General features: G+C 51.7%; 2 protein-coding genes across 3 annotated transcripts; one reads left to right on the top strand and one right to left on the bottom strand.

Annotated features, from left to right (window-relative positions):
* The first annotated feature begins 1,175 nt into the window (after window positions 1–1,175).
* Window positions 1,176–14,307, top strand: rhot2 (ras homolog family member T2). Of its 2 annotated transcripts, none has more exons than XM_030340214.1 (19): window positions 1,176–1,343; window positions 3,006–3,064; window positions 4,200–4,281; window positions 4,383–4,426; window positions 4,567–4,620; window positions 4,938–4,990; window positions 5,439–5,547; window positions 5,642–5,743; window positions 6,883–6,981; window positions 7,602–7,710; window positions 7,880–8,000; window positions 9,158–9,242; window positions 9,465–9,610; window positions 10,109–10,209; window positions 10,531–10,661; window positions 10,906–10,986; window positions 11,237–11,359; window positions 13,720–13,919; window positions 14,107–14,307. In XM_030340214.1, exons 1-19 carry the CDS (start codon window positions 1,307–1,309, stop codon window positions 14,219–14,221), a joined length of 1,851 nt encoding a protein of 616 aa, XP_030196074.1. In that variant the 5' UTR covers window positions 1,176–1,306; the 3' UTR covers window positions 14,222–14,307. The 2 variants fall into 2 exon arrangements, with proteins under 2 accessions (XP_030196074.1, XP_030196073.1); XM_030340213.1 differs by having other exon boundaries at window positions 13,717–13,919; window positions 14,107–14,306.
* Window positions 14,308–18,054: 3,747 nt separating this feature from the next.
* h1-0 (H1.0 linker histone) lies at window positions 18,055–19,344 on the bottom strand. The gene has a single exon (XM_030340215.1). It carries the CDS (start codon window positions 19,050–19,052, stop codon window positions 18,450–18,452), a length of 603 nt encoding a protein of 200 aa, XP_030196075.1. The 5' UTR covers window positions 19,053–19,344; the 3' UTR covers window positions 18,055–18,449.
* Between the last annotated feature and the right edge of the window lie 423 nt (window positions 19,345–19,767).

The following is a 19,767-nucleotide window of genomic DNA, read 5'->3' as shown; positions in this document are numbered from 1 at the left end:
AGAATATGAAGCAGCCTCACAATGAGGGTCATGAGGGTCTAGACCACTTCATCTAGACCCTCATGGTCTTCAGAGTAGATCGGGGACAGACCACATGTCCGTCAGGACTCTGAGGAGACGTGGTCAGGACTCTGAGGAGACGTGGTCAGGACTCTGAGGAGGCGTGGTCAGGACTCTGAGGAGGCGTGGTCAGGACTCTGAGGAGACGTGGTCAGGACTCTGAGGAGGCGTGGTCAGGACTCCTCAGAGTCCTGACCACGCCTCCTCAGAGTCCTGACCACGTCTCCTCAGCGTCCTGACCACGTCTCCTCAGAGTCCTGACGGACATGTGGTCTGTCCCAGGACGCGCAGGACGCGCTGTCGTCTTGGCTAAGGTAAGGCACAGACGCTCCTGCAGTAGGCCCGCACCGATGGAGGCCCCAGGACCAGAGGGGGGGGGCCTTCGTGGTGCCAGACCGCTCTGCCCATCTCTACTCCTGCCCCCAGCCTGCTTCCAGCGTGCTGCTCTGTGTGTGTGTGGGGGGGGCGTCATCAGGGGCATTCATTCATTTGTGCGCTCTTAGAAACTCAATTTTGGACAAATAAAAGAACAGCTAATGAAACGATGACGCTCTCCACGTCGGCGGTGAGCACATGAACCGATAAGAGACCCAGACAAGGGTCCCAACTCCTGCTCCTGTTTCTCTGATCCTGTTCTTTTCTTTATTCCCGGGTCCTCTGATCTGCCATCGCGGTCGTGGACTCTCATGTCCTGTCATTAAGTGTCTCAGTAGAACGGCAGTCGGGGAAGTAAAACAATCAATGAGGGTTCATACTGGTGACCCCGAGCTGGGTCAGACCAGTAACCCTGAGCTATAACCCCTGCTTGTTCACTGAGCTACGGTCGTGGATTAATGGACCTTTGGTCACTAGCTGGTTATCCCCTACCTGGTTGAGCATGTAGTTTGTTTTAGATTTTTTTTATAAAAAAAAATAAGAAGTAGTATCAATAGGTTTGATGCAAATTGTTTAATCGACTGTATTTTTTAAAAATAAAAAGTTGGTACTGTAATAGGTTTTTACAGCCCATAAGGTTGATGCGTGTTTTATAGGTCATTATCTATATATCTATATCTATAGCTGTATTCCCCATCTCCACCGCTGGGAGGCGCCGTTTGCAGCGAGTGACCCGGAAAGGCACCGCAGTTTCACCTTGGATGTTACCGGTTTGGAATGGCTCACATCTTGTTGTGCGAATTTGACATTTAGAACTAGATTAAGACCCGATAAATTCACACAAAAATCCGTTGTTGAAACCGGAGGAAGCATGAAACGAGACGTGAGAATCCTTCTGTTGGGAGAGCGTAAGTCTTTCCTCCTGACGCGTCAAAAAGCTAGCAGGCTAGTAGCAATAGCAGCTAGTAGCATTAGCCTGCTGCCTTCAAAACTTCCTGCCGTCAGTTGTTATGAGGGACAGTTGGGTGGAGATATCTATTTATCTATATATCGATATATCTCTGATGAGGGAAAGTCGCATGAAGTAAAGCCTGATCGACATTGGGTTTCCTTATTGGCTAAAGAAGTAGTTATACCAATTATCATGGGATGTCTTTCAAGTACACCGACTTTATGAACTACTCATTTTCTATTGGTACACTCAATCTGATCCATCAGCGGATACTGGATTAAATGTCCTCAATTCATGAACTAAACCATAAGCATATGTCTAAGGCTCATTTCATATACACCATATGACTGTCCACGCTGTCAATAATAAACATAATCTGCTGTCGTTAGACGTTGTGCAGTCCAGTAATGAATGTCTTTCCTCCAAAACAACTTGACCTGCTCTGTCCTCTTAGCCTGGTTCTACCAGACTCTCGTACTTCACTTCATTTCATTTGTACAGAGAGTCTGGACCTAATCAATTGACAAACGTTAACTCACTTGAAGGCGGGTGTCTGTTGAAGTCTAAAATGATTGGATCTGCCCAGTGCCACTCTGGATCTGCCATAACCAATCGCTAACGTTTGGTTGTGACGTATGTCATGCGCCGGGAATCACGCGCAGGTTGTACACAAACCAAACACCTTGCGCGTCTGCACGAAAATGTCCGTCAACGAAAGCTGCAGGTTTTGTTCGTCGAATTTAATTTATCAGGGAAAAATTGCACATTGTAAATCAACTACCGGCCTACAACAATAACTCAAACTGGCGTACGACTTCATCGTCATTGTTCTCAGACACGCCCTCTGTTCGCTGATTGGTGGCCGCTGTGGCGGCACAAGAAAACCAAGTTACATACAGCAGGTCCAGACCTAGTACTGAAGGGAAATTCAAATTGAGCGGAAGTACTTAGGCGGGCGGAGCCAGGCTACTGTCCTCTTCCCACTAAGACATCCTCTTACTAAGGTTGCTCAATCTGGGCCTTACTTAAAACGTCCCTTTAGGTTAAAGGGCCATTAATCCCACCTCTTCAAAGTGGGCAAATTATATTTATTGTTGACAATGAACTCTATTGTGAGTTTAGTAGTTCTCTTGTCTTTGGATGCATCTCAGTTCTGGTTGACCATTTATTCAGCAGTCTAGTATGACGACGTATGGACCTCTGCTGCTGTAGCAGGTTCTCCTGAACTTGAGACGCGATCACGTTTCTGTTTTATTCCAGCTCTTATCAGAGGGTGTGTGTGTGTGTAACCAAACACTGCTCAACCACCAACTGACGAGATGATTATATGTAACGCACTGTTGCAGTATAAAACTCATACCTTGAAATGTAGCCTTGCACATCCCATGTATTCTCGGATATCACAGCATATCTCAATATGAGAGATATTTTTATTGTTATATATATATATCATTATGAGGCTGACTGTGAACTAAAGACCACCAGAGTCTGTCTGAAGCCCCCAGCTCTCTGACTAAAGACCACCAGAGTCTGTCTGAAGCCCCCAGCTCTCTGACTAAAGACCACCAGAGTCTGTCTGAAGCCCCCAGCTCTCTGACCTCTCTGTTGTCCTCCACAGCTGGCGTGGGGAAGACCTCCCTCATCATGTCTCTGGTGGGGGAGGAGTTTCCAGACGAGGTAGGCGGCCCACGCCCTTCTCTCTCTTGGCGTTGTTTGTGTATATACACCGCGATAAAATAGTGCCTGTGTTTTTGAAGTCAAATGACTAACTATTATATACATCTATGAATCCATGTATTGTATATTCATCCATTCCTAGTTAGTTTTTACATTAATACGAACATCTAACACATTAAATATATCTATATATATATTGAGAGATATATAGTGTGTGTGTGTGTGTGTATGTATATATGTGTGTATATATATATACAGTTTATATATATATATATATATGCAGTGTTTCCCCCAGAAAATGTCTTGGTCAAGGAGCGGGGGGGGGGGGGGGGGGGTGTTATCTCCGTTTCAATTCCATTCCAAAAGCTTTATGCCACGACCATTGTTGTAACAGTATTACTGATGCATTATTTATCTTTATTTTTTATACCTGATGGAAGTATGTTTTCTTTCCCTACGAGTGTTTTCTAATTTGTTAATGCATAATAATTAAAAAATATTTATAAAAATAATATTAATTTATATCTATATTTTTTAATATCTATATTTTTTTATGCATTGGTAGTCAAGGTGGGGCCCTATTGTTGTTAACCTTAACCACGCCTTAACCATACAGTGCTGGGGGAAACACTGTACTGCATATGTATCTATAAACTGTATATATATATATATATATATATATATATATATATATATATATATATATGTATATGTATATAGTGTATATATGTATCTATAAACTGTATATATATATGTATATAGTGTATATATGCTGTATATATATATGTATATTTTGTATATCTGTATCTCTATATGCTGTATATCTGTATTTATATGCTGTATATCTGTATATCTATATGCTGTCTATCTGTATATCTATATGCTGTCTATCTGTATATCTATATGCTGTCTATCTGTATATCTATATGCTGTCTATCTGTATATCTATATGCTTTATATCTTTATATCTATATGCTGTCTATCTGTATATCTATATGCTGTATATCTGTATCTTTATATGCTGTCTATCTGTATATCTATATGCTGTCTATCTGTATATCTATATGCTGTATATCTGTGTCTATATATGTTGTATATCTGTATATCTATATGCTGTCTATGAATCCTCTCCCAGGTGCCCCTCAGGGCAGAGGAGATCACCATCCCAGCCGACGTCACTCCAGAGAAGGTGCCCACCCACATCGTGGACTACTCCGGTGAGTGGGCAGCCTCCGGGCGCTGGGTACCCCCCCCCCCGGTGCAGCGCGTGTCTGTCTGCTGTCGTCCCGCGCTGACGTCCTCCTCTGTCCCCTTACAGAGACAGAGCAGACGGAGGAGGTCCTGCAGGCGGAGATCATCAAGGTAGAAGCCCCTCCGTGGTTCGGATCAGACTCGTCAACATTATTAATTAACACCGCCCTCACTCCCAGTCCCGTCTGATCAGTCACATGACCCTCTGTCACCTGACCCTCTGTCACATGACCCTCTGTCTCCGCCCCCAGGCCAACGTGGTGTGTGTGGTGTACGACGTCACCAAGGAGGAGACCATCCAGAAGGTCAGCGTTGCTACGACAACACGTTGCCTCATCAGTCAAACCCCGCCGGCCCGTGTTCAGACCGTCACTCTGACTCTGTGTCACTCTGTGTCACACTCTGTCACTCTCTGTCACACTCTGTCACTCTGTGTCACACTCTGTCACACTCTGTCACTCTGTGTCACTCTGTGTCACACTCTGTCACTCTGTGTCACTCTGTGTCACTCTGTGTCACTCTCTGTCACTCTGTGTCACTCTGTGTCACTCTCTGTCACTCTGTGTCACACTCTGTGTCACTCTCTGTCACTCTGTGTCACTCTCTGTCACTCTGATTTCAGATCAAAACCAAATGGATCCCTTTAGTCAACGGAAACGCAGAGAAGGGAAACAAGTATGTAACTGCTGCTGTCGTGTGTGTGTGTGTGTGTGTGTGTGTCTGTCGTGTGCGTGTCTGTGCGTGTGTGTGTGTGCCTGTGTGTGTGTGTGTGTCTGTCGTGCGTGTGTGTGTGTGTCTGTTTGTGTGTGTGTGTGTCTGTCGTGCGTGCGTGTGTGTGTGTGTGTGTGTGTGTCTGTTTGTGTGTGTGTGTGTGTCTGTCGTGCGTGCGTGTGTGTGTGTGTGTGTGTGTGTGTCTGTTTGTGTGTGTGTGTGTCTGTCGTGCGTGCGTGTGTGTGTGTGTCTGTTTGTGTGTGTGTGTCTGTCGTGCGTGCGTGTGTGTGTGTGTGTGTGTGTGTGTGTGTCTGTTTGTGTGTGTCTGTCGTGCGTGTGTGTGTATGTGTGTGCGTGTGTGTGTCCCCCTCCTGGTTGTGTGCTGAGGGGGTCCTCCTCCTCTGGGCTGCAGGGTTCCCATCATCCTGGTGGGGAACAAGTCGGACCTGCGCTCCGGGAGCTCCATGGAGACCATCCTGCCCATCATGAACCAGTTCTCTGAGATCGAGACCTGTGTGGAGGTAGTGATGGCGGCGGCGCCCGTACTCTCATCTCCTAGTGGCCGTTGCCAGGGCGATAGCGTTTCCTAACCCGCCCTCCATCTCTCTCCACAAGTGCTCCGCGAAGAACCTGAAGAACATCTCCGAGCTGTTCTACTACGCCCAGAAGGCCGTGCTGCACCCCACGGCGCCGCTCTACGACCCCGAGGACAAGCAGGTCAGTGGTCCCACAGACCGGGGGCTGGTCAGGTCAGTGGTCCCACAGACCGGGGGCTGGTCAGGTCAGTGGTCCTCACAGACCGGGGGCTGGTCAGTGGTCCTCACAGACCGGGGGCTGGTCAGTGGTCCCACAGACCGGGGGCTGGTCAGTGGTCCCACAGACCGGGGGCTGGTCAGTGGTCCCACAGACCGGGGGCTGGTCAGGTCAGTGGTCCTCACAGACCGGGGGCTGGTCAGTGGTCCCACAGACCGGGGGCTGGTCAGGTCAGTGGTCCTCACAGACCGGGGGCTGGTCAGTGGTCCCACAGACCGGGGGCTGGTCAGGTCAGTGGTCCTCACAGACCGGGGCTGGTCAGGTCAGTGGTCCCACAGACCGGGGGCTGGTCAGGTCAGTGGTCCCACAGACCGGGGGCTGGTCAGTGGTCCTCACAGACCGGGGGCTGGTCAGTGGTCCTCACAGACCGGGGGCTGGTCAGGTCAGTGGTCCTCACAGACCGGGGCTGGTCAGGTCAGTGGTCCCACAGACCGGGGGCTGGTCAGGTCAGTGGTCCTCACAGACCGGGGGCTGGTCAGTGGTCCTCACAGACCGGGGGCTGGTCAGGTCAGTGGTCCCTCAGACCGGGGGCTGGTCAGTGGTCCTCACAGACCGGGGGCTGGTCAGGTCAGTGGTCCCACAGACCGGGGGCTGGTCAGTGGTCCCTCAGACCGGGGGCTGGTCAGTGGTCCCTCAGACCGGGGGCTGGTCAGTGGTCCCACAGACCGGGGGCTGGTCAGTGGTCCCACAGACCGGGGGCTGGTCAGTGGTCCTCACAGACCGGGGGCTGGTCAGTGGTCCCACAGACCGGGGGCTGGTCAGTGGTCCCACAGACCGGGGGCTGGTCAGTGGTCCCACAGACCGGGGGCTGGTCAGTGGTCCCACAGACCGGGGGCTGGTCAGTGGTCCTCACAGACCGGGGGCTGGTCAGGTCAGTGGTCCTCACAGACCAGGGCTGGTCAGAAGTGACTCAGTGTTTCCGTCTGGTTCCTGATTGGACCCTTTGGAGGTGGTCCGTCCGACCCTCTGTTAACCTGGCCCCCGTGCCGTGCTCCTCTGCCCACGCTGATGACCACTTCCTGTTTCCCCCCCCTCTCTCTCAGCTGAAGCCTCAGTGTGTCCGCGCCCTCTCCAGAATCTTCTACATCTCCGACCGCGACAACGACCGGATCCTCAGCGACGTGGAGCTCAACCGCTTTCAGGTCTCACCCCCCCCCCCCTACACACACACACACACACACACACACACACACACACACACACACACACACACACACACACACACACACACACACACACAGACACACACACAGACACACACACAGACACACACACAGACACACACACACGCACTCCTCAAACGTACCTCTCTCTACTAGACTGAAGATATAATGTATCTAATATCTGTATCTCATCCACTATTATTAAATTATCAAATCTTATATTATATCTTATATTGTAATATTATCGTCTAATCGACTATTATATTTATCATATTATATATTATAATACTGTTAATACTTATCGTACTGTCCATCTATATCCATCTGATGCTGCTCATACCTCCTCACTACTCCTGCACTATCCCTGTTGTTTAACTTAACTGTACTAACATCATCATCAGCTTCATCATCTTCATCATGTTAAACTGCACCCTAACCCTATTTTGCACTTCTGTTTAGACCTCAACCACATCTCGCTGTCTCTGTACTCTGCACCATGACAATGAAGAGTCTGAGTCTGAATCTGTCCCCCCCGTCCCCCCCTTCACCCTCCCCCCCCCCATCACCGCTCCTCACCCGCGCCCCCCCCCCCCCTGCAGAAGGCCTGCTTCGGGAACCCCCTGGCCCCCCAGGCCCTGGAGGACGTGAAGACGGTGGTCTGGAAGAACACCAGCGACGGGGTCCAGGACAACGGCCTCACGCTCAACGGTAGGACTGGGGCCCCCCAGGCCCTCAGACCCCCGGGCCCCTGCACACCGAGCTGACCGAAGCGTTGGTCGGTTCAGCGTGTCTTCAGACCCTTTGGGGGAGGAGCCTGTCCAGGGTTCCCCCGTCTGATCCCGTCCATAACAGACTGCGTGACCCCCCCCCCCCCCAGGGTTCCTGTTCCTGAACACGCTCTTCATCCAGAGGGGCCGGCACGAGACCACCTGGACCATCCTCAGGAGCTACGGCTACGATGACACCCTGGAGCTCACAGACGACTACCTGTACCCCCCGTAGGTCTGCTAGACCCCTGTACCCCAAAGACCCCCTGTACCCCAAAGACCCCCTGTACCCCCGTAGGTCTGCTAGACCCCTGTACCCCAAAGACCTCCTGTACCCCAAAGACCCCCTGTACCCCCGTAGGTCTGCTAGACCCCTGTACCCCAAAGACCTCCTGTACCCCAAAGACCCCCTGTACCCCCGTAGGTCTGCTAGACCCCTGTACCCCAAAGACCTCCTGTACCCCAAAGACCCCCTGTACCCCCGTAGGTCTGCTAGACCCCTGTACCCCAAAGACCTCCTGTACCCCCGTAGGTCTGCTAGACCCCCTGTACCCCAAAGACCCCCTGTACCCCCGTAGGTCTGCTAGACCCCTGTACCCCAAAGACCCCCTGTACCCCAAAGACCCCCTGTACCCCAAAGACCTCCTGTACCCCAAAGACCCCCTGTACCCCCGTAGGTCTGCTAGACCCCTGTACCCCAAAGACCTCCTGTACCCCAAAGACCCCCTGTACCCCCGTAGGTCTGCTAGACCCCTGTACCCCAAAGACCTCCTGTACCCCAAAGACCCCCTGTACCCCCGTAGGTCTGCTAGACCCCTGTACCCCCCGTAGGTCTGCTAGACCCCTGTACCCCCCGTAGGTCTGCTAGACCCCTGTACCCCAAAGACCTCCTGTACCCCAAAGACCCCCTGTACCCCCGTAGGTCTGCTAGACCCCTGTACCCCCCGTAGGTCTGCTAGACCCCTGTACCCCCAATAGGTCTGCTAGACCCCTGTACCCCCAATAGGTCTGCTAGACCCCCTGTACCCCCATTAGGTCTGAAGGCCCCCTGTACCCCCCGTAGGTGATAAACCCCCTCTACCAGTAGGTCTGGTGATACACCCCCGCTGAACAGAACAACAGTCAATCGGTGAAGGGGTCTCTCTCTCTCTCTCTCTCTCTCTCTCTCTCTCTCTCTCTCTCTCTCTCTCTCTCTCTCTCTCTCTCTCTCTCTCTCTCTCTCTCTCTCTCTCTCTCTCTCTCTCTCTCTCTCTCTCTCTCTCTCTCTCTCTCTCTCTCTCTCTCTCTCTCTCTCTCTCTCTCTCTCTCTCTCTCTCTCTCTCTCTCTCTCTCTCTCTCTCTCTCTCTCTCTCTCTCTCAGTAGCTTGTTTGTGGTTGTGTGTTGCTAGGCTACGGGTTCCAGCGGGATGCACCACAGAGATCAATCACCTGGGACACCAGTTCCTGCAGCGGTTGTTCGACAAGTACGATGAGGTGAGTGACAGGCTCCGACAGCCAGTCAGCACAGGGACGGCTCTGTGCTCTTAATGAACATGTGAATCACCCTGTTGGCGGTCAGGGGGACTGCGGGGCGCAGAGCGCCCAGGTGAGGCCTTCGTGGGTTCAGACCTCCTGAGCTTCAGGGGCTGAACCCAGGAGGGAGAGCAGCAGCCTGGGAGGTGCGTACAGTAACAGTGTCTGTGCTCCCTGGTCCAGGACAAGGACTCGGCCCTGTCCCCCGGGGAGCTGAGGAACCTGTTCTGCGTGTTCCCCTACACGCCCTGGGGCCCCGAGGTGTTCAGCTCCGTGCCCACCACCGACCAGGGCTACCTCTCCCACCACGGCTACCTCTGCCAGTGGACGTAAGTCAGGGCCGACTGGGGCTAGGCCGGGGCTAGTGGGGGCTAATTGGGGCTAGTGGGGCTAGCCTGGTGGCTAGTGGGGGCTAGGCCGGGGCTAGTGGGGGCTAACCGGGCGCTAGTTGCTAACCGGGGTCTAGTGGGGCTAACCGGGCGCTAGTGGGGCTAACCGGGCGCTAGTGGCTAACCGGGGGCTAGTGGGGCTAACCGGGGGCTAGTGGGGCTAACCGGGCGCTAGTGGGGCTAACCGGGCGCTAGTGGCTAACCGGGGGCTAGTGGGGCTAACCGGGGGCTAGTGGCTAACCTGGGGCTAGTGGCTAACCTGGGGCTAGTGGCTAACCGGGGGCTAGTGGCTAACCGGGGGCTAGTGGGGCTAGCCCCCCTATGGGGTCCACTGAGCTGATGGTCCTGGTCCTGGTCTACTGGTCCTGGTCCACTGGTCCATGGTCCTGCTCCCTGGTCCTCATCCGCCACTCCACTGCTCCTTGTCTCGGCCGGCAGGCTCTCCGCCTACCTGGACATCCACCGCTGCCTGGAGTACCTGGGTTACCTTGGTTACCCCATCCTCGCCGAGCAGGACTCCCAGACCACGGCCGTCACAGGTGTGTGTGTGTGTGTGTGTGTGTGTGTGTGTGTGTGTGTGTGTGTGTGTGTGTGTGTGTGTGTGTGTGTGTGTGTGTGTGTGTGTGTGTGTGTGTGTGTGTGTGTGTGTGTGTACACTGATGGGTCATGTGATGTTTTGAGTGCAGAAGGGGGAGATGTTGTCTTTCTGATGCTATAATCCGGGTCTTCTGATAAACTCTTGTTTACCCTGGATTAACCTTGTAATCCAGTAGACCTGTACACCTCCATCTGTTTCATGGTACTGTGTGTGTGTGTGTGTGTGTGTGTGTGTGTTGGTGGGTGTGCGTGCGTGCGTGCAGTGACCCAGCAGAAGGAGCTGGACCTGGCGCAGTCCCAGACACAGCGCACGGTGTTCCTCTGTAAGGTGATCGGGCCGAGAGGAACCGGGAAGACGGCCTTCCTGCAGGCCTTCGTGGGCCGCAACATCGTGGTACGCCCGACCCCTGAGCCTCATAGACCCCGCTAACCTACTGAAGGGATGGGGGCCCCTGCTAGGTCCTCATGAGTAGAACTCTCTCAATCCAGTGTAAGGCCTTTGGATAAAGCCGCTGCTGAATGATATCCATCGTCTTGTATTCAGAGGCAAAGCTTTATCGGCACGGAAACGTACATCAACGTTGGCGAAAGGGCGTGAGGTGCTAGACGCTGCAGTAACAGAAGGTTCTCTTCCTCAGCTCCACGGGACGGGCAGCCACGCCCTCTCCCCCTACACCATCAACAAGGTGACCGTCAACAACCAGGAGCGCTTCCTAATCGTGAGTACCATGGACCGCTAGCTTTAGCAACCGGACGGAGGTATACAGAGCCTCATGAGGGCCCCGTCCACACAAAGATATTCCTGAACCGCATAGAACGAAACCGGATCGTTTTCGCCCGTTTCGTGTGTACGGGGCCGAAGAAGCAGTCTAAAGTAAAGCCTCATCTGGTATATTATGGTCAGGATTCCTTATGGGACGGCCCATCCAGATGTCTACCCTGCATCGTGACCTTTGACCTCCTTCACAGCTGTACGAGGTGGACGTGGAGACGGAGTTCCTGAAGGCGTCGCACGCGTCCTGCGACGTGGCCTGTCTGATGTACGACGCCAGCGACCCGCAGTCCTTCGACTACTGCGCCAGCATCTACAAGGTCTTCCCTCTGCTATATATATATATATATATATAAATACATACACACACACACACACACACACACACACACACACACACACACACACACACACACACACACACACACACACACACACACACACACACACACACACACACACACACACATATATATACATATACACATACACATATATATATATATTAGAGCTGTCAGTTAAACGCGTTATTAACGGCGTTAACGCAAACCAAATTTAACGGCGTTAAACTTTTTATCGCGCGATTAACGCAATTATTTTATAAAAAAAAAGAAAAAAAAACTTTTTTTTTTTTTTTTTCTTTGGCTCAAAACAAAGAAGCAGTAGCCTGACTGCTATGTTCAAATGACATTTGTTCAAAGCAGTCGTTTAATTGCACTATAGGCTCTTTTTTTGTATCGTCCTGTTTTGATCAGTGTATATGCCAACGTTGTTATCAATAAAAAATAATTTGCACAAGGCAAGCCGATGCACTTCACCATGTTGATAAGAGAATTAAAATGAGAAGAATTATGGGACAAAAAAATCAAGGGATATTTAGCATAGAAAAAGAATTTGCGATTAATCGCGATTAATTGGAGTTAACTATGACATTAATGCGAGTAATCACGATTAAATATTTTAATCACTTGACAGCTCTAATATATATATACAGGTGCTGGTCAAATTATTAGAATATCATGAAAAAGTTGATTTATTTCAGTAATTATATTCAGAACGTGAAACTTACATATTATATCAATTCATTACACACAGAGTGATATATTTGAAATGTTTATTTCTTTTAATTTGGATGATTAGTACTGACAATTACTGAAAATCCCAAATTCAGTATCTCAGAAAATTAGAATATTAGTTACGACTAGTACAAAAAATGTTTTTTTAGAAATGTGGGCCAACTGAAAAGTATGAACATGGAAAGTTTCAGCATGTATGGCAATCAATACTTAGTTGCAGCTCCTTTTGCCTGAATTGCTGCAGCAATACGGCGTGGCATGGAGTCGACCAGTCTGTTGCACTCCTCAGGTGTTATGAGAGCCCAGGTTGCTTTAATAGTGGCCTTCAGCTCTTCAGCATTGTTGGGTCTGGCATCTCGCATCTTCCGCTTCACAATACCCCATAGGTTTTCTATGGGGTTAAGGTCAGGTGAGTTTGCAGGCCAATCAAGAAGAGGGATACCATGGTCCTTAAACCAGGTACTGGTAGATTTGGCACTGTGTGCAGGTGCCAAGTCATGTTGGAAAATGAAATCGTCACCTCCATAAAGTTGGTCCGCGGCAGGCAGCATAAAGTGTTCTAAAACTTCCTGGTAGACTGCTGCATTGACCCTGGACCTCAGGAAACACAGTGGACCAACAGCAGCAGATGACATGGCACCCCAGACCATTACTGACTGTGGAAATTTTACACTGGACTTCAGGCAACGTGGATTCTGTGCCTCTCCTGTCTTCCTCCAGACTCTGGGACCTTGATTTCCAAAGGAGATACAAAATTTACTGTCATCTGAAAACATAACTTTGGACCACTCAGCAGCAGTCCAGTCCTTTTTGTCTTGAGCCCAGGCGAGACGCTTTTGACGTTGTCTCTTATTCAAGAGTGGCTTTACACGAGGAATGCGACAGCTGAAGCCCATATCTTGCATACGTCGGTGTGTGGTGCTTCTTGAAGCACTGACTCCAGCTACAGTCCACTCTTTGTGGATCTCCCCCACATTTTTGAATCGGTTTTGTTTGACAATCCTCTCCAGGGCGCGTTTATCCCTCTTGCTTGTACACTCTTTTCTACCACATCTTTTTCTTCCCTTCGCCTCTCTATTAATGTGCTTGGACACAGAGCTCTGGGAACATCCAACCTCTTTGGCAATGACCTTTTGTGTCTTGCCCTCCTTCTTTAAAGTATCAATGGTCATCTTTTGGACAGTTGTCAAGTCAGCAGTCTTCCCCATGATTGTGTGTCATACAGAATCAAAACGAGAGACCATTTAAAGGCTTTTCCAGGTGTTTTGAGTTAGTTAGCTAATTAGAGTGTGGCACCATGTGTCTTCAATATCTGACCTTTTCACCATATTCTAATTTTCTGAGATGTTGAATTTAGGGTTTTCATTGGTTGTCAGCTATAATCATCTTCTTTTTGGCAAAAAACACTTATAATGTATCAGTCTGTTTGGAATGAATTTATACATTCTACAGGTTTGACTTTCTAAATGGAATTAATGAAATAAATCAACTTTTTCATGATATTCTAATAATATGACCAGCACCTGTATATATATATATATATATATATAGCTAGGGTTATGGTCCTGACTCTGCTCTTGTTGGTCCCGGCCCCTCCTCAGCAGCACTACATGTCCAGCCAGGTGCCCTGCGTGCTGGTGAGCTCCAAGGCCGACCTGGCCGAGGTGAAGCAGCTCCACGGCACCACGCCAGCCCAGTTCTGCTACAAGCACCGCCTGCCCCCACCCATGGCCTTCTCCGTCCTGTCGCCGGACGCCAGCGCCGACGCCATCTACACCAAGCTGGCCTGGGCCGCCATGTTCCCGTAGGTCCCCCCCGCAGCTCGGCCCTCAGGGGGGGCATGTAGGGGCCCCCCCCGACCCCTAGCTGCCCCCCCTGAGGGCCTCATGTGTCTCTAATGCCCTGCTGTAGGCCCCCTGTGGGGTCCCCAGGGTCTAAAGGGCCCCCCGTGGGGTCCCCAGGGTCTAACGGTCCTCTGTGTCTCCCTGCAGCCACCTGAACGGCTCGGAGCTGAGCGGCTCCTTCTGGCTCCGTGTGGCGCTGGGCGCGGCCGCGGCCGCCCTGCTGGGCGTCGCCCTCTACCGCACCGCCGGGCGCCATAAATGACCCCGTCCCCGGCGGGCCTGCTGCCTCCCCCCTCCCTCTCTCTCTCCCCCCTCTCTCCCTCCCTCCCCCCTCCCTCTCTCTCCCCCCTCCCTCTCTCTCTCCCCCCTCTCTCTCTCTCTCTCTCTCCCCCCTCTCTCTCTCTCTCCCCCCTCTCTCTCTCTCTCCCCCCTCTCTCTCTCTCTCCCCCCTCCCTCTCTCTCTCCCCCCTCTCTCTCTCTCTCCCCCCTCCCTCTCCCTCACCCTCTCCCCCCTCTCTCTCTCTCCCCCCTCTCTCTCTCTCTCCCCTCTCTCTCTCTCTCTCTCTCTCTCTTGCTCCGCCCCTCAGCCTGCAGCCTTTCCAGACCAAACCTCTGGACCCCGGCCCCGCCCTAAGCGGCCTGGCTCCGCCCCCGCCCCAGCCAGGCCCCGCCCCGACTGAACTAGCCCCGCCCCAGCTGAGCCCAACCTGGCTCCGCCCCAGCCGGGCCCCGGCGGGCCCCACCCTGACTGACCTGGCCCCGCCCTCAGCTGAGCCCCGCCCGGACCAGCCTGGCTCCGCCCACACCAGCCTGGCTCCGCCCACACCTGTTCTCCTCTCGCTGGTCTCCTCTCGCTGGTCTCCTCTCGCTGGTCTCCTCTCGCTGGTGTCCTGCTATGGAGGCCGATCGGGGGCTAGAGCAGGGGAGGACCCCCTCCGTCTGAACCTCTGGACGCTCCCCATAAACAATAGCATGAATGCCAAATAGTGAGCAGGGTCACGTGACTCTGCGGGGTCAGCTGACCTGCAGACAACCAAAGGGCCGCATGCCGCTTTGTCCAGGGGCTAGGCCTCACTGAGGTCCTCACTGAGGGCCTCCGCCCACTGGCGTCATGAGCAGCCATCCTGATGTCACTTCCAGGAAGTAGAATAAATGCTGCTGATTGGTCTAATGGTGTGTTTCCACCGACGGGTGCGCTTCGGCCCGGTACGCCTTGGCCCAGGGGTGAAGGTGCGCTTTGGCCCAGCTCAGTTACGCCTCGCGTTTCCACCGCCGCCAGTACTCTTATGGTGGGGGGGGAGTACTGCGAGAGGAGTACGGCTCATCACAGCTCGGTCCGGACCACGCCCACTTTTGGCGGTAGAATAGCGAACCGTGCCGCACCTTGCCACCTTTGCATACCGAACCGACCCGCCGGTGGAAACGCGCCATAAACGAAGCCTCCACCAGTAGTCCTGGTTAACTGGTTATAGTAGTTAACCAGGACTATGGTTATATTAGTTAACTAACTACTATGGTTATAGTAGGTGGAAAAGTATTAGAAAAACTAAAGAGCTGACGATATTATTCCACAGTATTGAGGAGGGTTGAGATATTGCTTTGTGTATAATTTAAAGGTGTGACAGCTTTGCTTATGAGACAAACATTGTTGGTGCGTTGATCTCGTTCATAACGATAGAACTGTAAGCAGTGAAGGACCAGGTTGAACTCAGCAGCTCCATACATTTCCAAACGGCCCACGTAGGAAATAACTTCCAATCCTCCGTTAATCCAACGCAGAACCATGAACTTGTGGGTTTTCATTCAGTCGATCTTTAGTCAGAGACTGGTTATCAAACCTTTCTGAAGTCTGACATGCTAACTGACCTATGACCAGTATCACAGCAAAGCAAGAAGGAGAAATTCAACAATGGCATTTTATATAATTCTGTCATTGTCCTCAGACATGCTGTGTTTTTGTTGAAATTTCAGAGGCCAATTGCATTTGTATATTTTAATCTTTTCTTCAGACTATGTATGGCTTTATTTTTCTAATTCTGTGTGAATGGCTTGTGTCGACTGAACTCTGATCAATCAGTAAACTTTTATCAATTGCACATCTCAGATAAAAGAGCATTTTATTCAAAAGCATGTCCATGCAAACCATCTTAGAAATAAAACAGAGTCAAAGTCGATGGGGAAAGGTGGCTACGGTTCTCACAGGCCGCCCCCTACCAGGGAACAGTGGTGGCAAAGACTTCTATTAGTGAACTGCATTTCAGATGCATATCACCACAATGCCTTTATGTAACCCCATAATTATTATTTCATCATCGAGAACACGTTCAAAAGTGTAACAAAGTATGCAGTTCATTGATGTGTTGATTGGTGGACGCAGCACTAATCGATCAGGTGGTATGATGATGAATTGAACCCTGATGCCCCTGAAGAATTGCTTGATTCAATTAAAAAGTAATTTAATTTGTTACTTTGCTACAACTTATATTGGGGACGGAGTAAAAGTGTCGGGGCATGCCCCACTACGGAGGCGCCAAGAGGTAAACGAGGAAGCTAAGGCAGCTCTGCAGGCCAGCGTGTCCGGAGCTGTAGGAGTGCTTTAGTGGCCATATGAAAGGGAAGGGTGAGCCTCCACACCTAAACTACATACTGGTTACAGCGCGGTGCTCCGTCCCTCGTGGAGCGGAGGCCCGTGTCTGGTCTCTCCCCCGGAGTACCGCGGTGCTCCGTCCCTCGTGGAGCGGAGGCCCGTGTCTGGTCTCTCCTCCGTCCCTCGTGGAGCGGAGGCCCGTGTCTGGTCTCTCCGGAGTGGCGCGGTGCTCCGTCCCTCGTCGAGCGGAGGCCCGTGTCTGGTCTCTCCGGAGTGGCGCGGTGCTCCGTCCCTCGTGGAGCGGAGGCCCGTGTCTGGTCTCTCCGGAGTAGCGCGGTGCTCCGTCCCTCGTGGAGCGGAGGCCCGTGTCTGGTCTCTCTTCCGTCCCTCGTGGAGCGGAGGCCCGTGTCTGGTCTCTCCGGGGTAGCGCGGTGCTTCGTCCCTCGTGGAGTGGAGGCCCGTGTCTGGTCTCTCCGGGGTAGCGCGGTGCTTCGTCCCTCGTGGAGCGGAGGCCCGTGTCTGGTCTCTCCGGAGTGGCGCGGTGCTTCGTCCCCCAGTGGAGCTCCTCAGCAGCGCAGTGTCTTCTGTCAGACGTAGTGGAGGTTAACCAAGGCTCTCGGGGACGGGGTAAGTGATGGTCCCTCTATGGCAGTGCTTGGTTACTGTCGCCACTGTGACCATGTATCACTGCATAGACGCCAAAGCAACTTGCTGGCCTACTCAAGGTTTTTTATTTAGTCTAAATAATTTGCTTGAAATATTTGCTGAGTTCTAATCCAATATATTATTAAAAAAAATCCTGAATGTTTTGTTCTTGTTATTCTTTACGGACAGAATAGATTCAAACTCGGTTCATATTCGCGTACACATTGCGCTTTCCCTTGTTTGGGACGCGAAACACCTTTCCGCCACTCCACCACACGATGGCGCTGCTGCGCGTCGTTGAAGGAAGAACACGCGTCAACAAGAGATGTGTGTGTAGGTTTGTTGTTGTAGAAGTAGCAAAGTTATTAAGGCCAGCTTATAGTCCTCCGTAAAGTGCTAAAGTTGTTGTAATTTACGAGTAGTAACAGCAGCAGCATTGAGGGTGATAGTTTTTTTTTTGATTCGGCAAACAAAGATGGCATCATAAATGCATCGCCGATGATCTTCCTGAACTCTCGGTAACCCCGCGATGAGTGCAGGTGGGGACCCGGGCGGCAGTGGGGACCAGGGGAAAAGGGTTCCTGTTATCGCATACGTATCTGGATTAAGGATATTTACACCATAGCTCATAGGTTTTATTCTCTGTATTACCTCGTTGTAAACGATACGTTGCCCGTTCACCTATAATTTGTTTATTCAAATTTCCGACGCAGCCCGGTCTACGGCGCTAATTTGAGTTTTTTTTAATTACCGTAGTTTAGTTCCACTTAAGGACTGCTCGACTTCTCAGTCAATTCATTCATCATTCATCCAAGAAATATAATAATTAATCTGTTATATTAAGCTAATGAGACGCAACCTGGTAGAAGATAACATGTTATTTATTACATTATAAACAATGTTTGAAGTAGCTAATTCAACACGATGGTTTTTTATAGGGCTTGATATCGGTCATTAGACCACTGGACACACATATTATACATCAGAAATGTACAGTGCAGCAGTGAACTGGACGCCTTATGAACTCCCCATCACTATCGACTGCCCCGTGCTAATCGATAAGTCATCCATGGCCCACTTTAACTTTAAGAGCTCAAAGGAGGACCTTAAAGATCATGAGAATTAAATGACATTATCACCACAAGACTCACTGTCTACCACCTGTAAAACATCAGGACTTCTGAGGAGACCATACAAAAATAATACATATACAAAACATTTCTCAAAGTATGTACAGTTGGGGGTCTGAGTCTCTTCTCTACTTCTTCTTCGTCGTTTTCTTTGCACTCTTCTTCGCGGGCTTGGAGGTCTTCTTTGCGGGCTTCGGCTTCACGGCTTTCGCGGGCTTCGCCTTCTTAACCGCTACTTTCCTGGTCTTCGCCGCCGGCGCCGCGACCTTCTTCGGGCTCTTCTTGATCTTCTTGGCCGGGGACTTGGGGCTCTTCTTGGGCTTGGCCGGTGACTTGGGGGCCTTCTTGGGCTTTGCCAGCTTCTTGGGCTTGGCGGCTTTGACGGGGGACTTCTTAACTCGGACGGGTTTAGGCTTGGCCGCCCTCTTAGCCGGGTCCTGGTCGCCGCGGACCAGCTTGAAGGAGCCGGAGGCGCCGAGCCCCCTGGTGTGGCGCACCGACCCGCCCGTCTCCATCCGCTTCAGGGCCAGCTTGATCTGCAGGTCCGAGTTGTCGCCCACGCTGAAGTTCTTCTTGATGAACTTCTGGATGCTCTGGCGGGAGGACCCCCCGCGGGCCTTCTCGCTCTCGATGGCCTGCCGGATCATCTCCGAGTACTTGGGATGAGAGGCGGGCTTCCTGGGCTTAGGGGTCCGCTTGGCCTTGGCGGGTGTCGTGGTGGTCTCCGCCATGTCGGCTCGGGGTGAGTTTCTGTTTTACGGTTCACTGTTTTAACGGTTCGCGGTTCAAACGTCCCGGACGGAGCCGCTCCGCGTCTCGTGAACGGCGGCGTTGGAAACACTCAGAAATACGGGCTCGTTCTGGAACGTTAAGGTTTTCGGGATCGAACCCGTTCTTTCGGTTCTCTTGGTTCGTTCGGTTCTCCCGGTTTTGGGGTTATTTGGGTTCTCTCGGTGTGTCTCTCTAACGGACGGTGTTCCTCGCGCCGGTCCGTGTGAGTGTCTCTCGCTCCTCGAGCGCCTGTGCGCCTATGAAGGCTGCGTGCGGACGTGATTGAGAACAGCGACTGGCAGCAGCTGATGAGGCGGACTCGGCGGATCTCGCGCGGTCCCGTTTGTGTTTCTTCGTCCTCGCTCTCAAGGGAACCTGACGCGGTGTGGACCGGGTCCGGGTCCCGGGGCGGCCCGGGTGCCCGGGGCACAGACCCGGCTCCACCGCCCCGTCTCCGTCCGCATCCGTCTACTCCGCGGAACTACTTTAATTCCACCAAAATGTCCCCAAAGTATCGCGGTTCTTTCTGAGTTTTGCGCAGTTCGTGTTAAATGAGCCAAGACGGACAGAGCCGAGCGGAGAAAAGAGCTGGTTCTCCGGAACCTCAATCTATGCTCAAACGATCGCGTGGGTTTCGGTTAACGTTTAATGTGTTTTTTGGTTTTAAAGCATCGA

The sequence above is a fragment of the Gadus morhua genome, chromosome 18, assembly GCF_902167405.1.
Source record: "Gadus morhua chromosome 18, gadMor3.0, whole genome shotgun sequence".
NCBI lineage: Eukaryota > Metazoa > Chordata > Actinopteri > Gadiformes > Gadidae > Gadus > Gadus morhua.
This window is presented reverse-complemented; position numbering and strand designations above follow the sequence as displayed.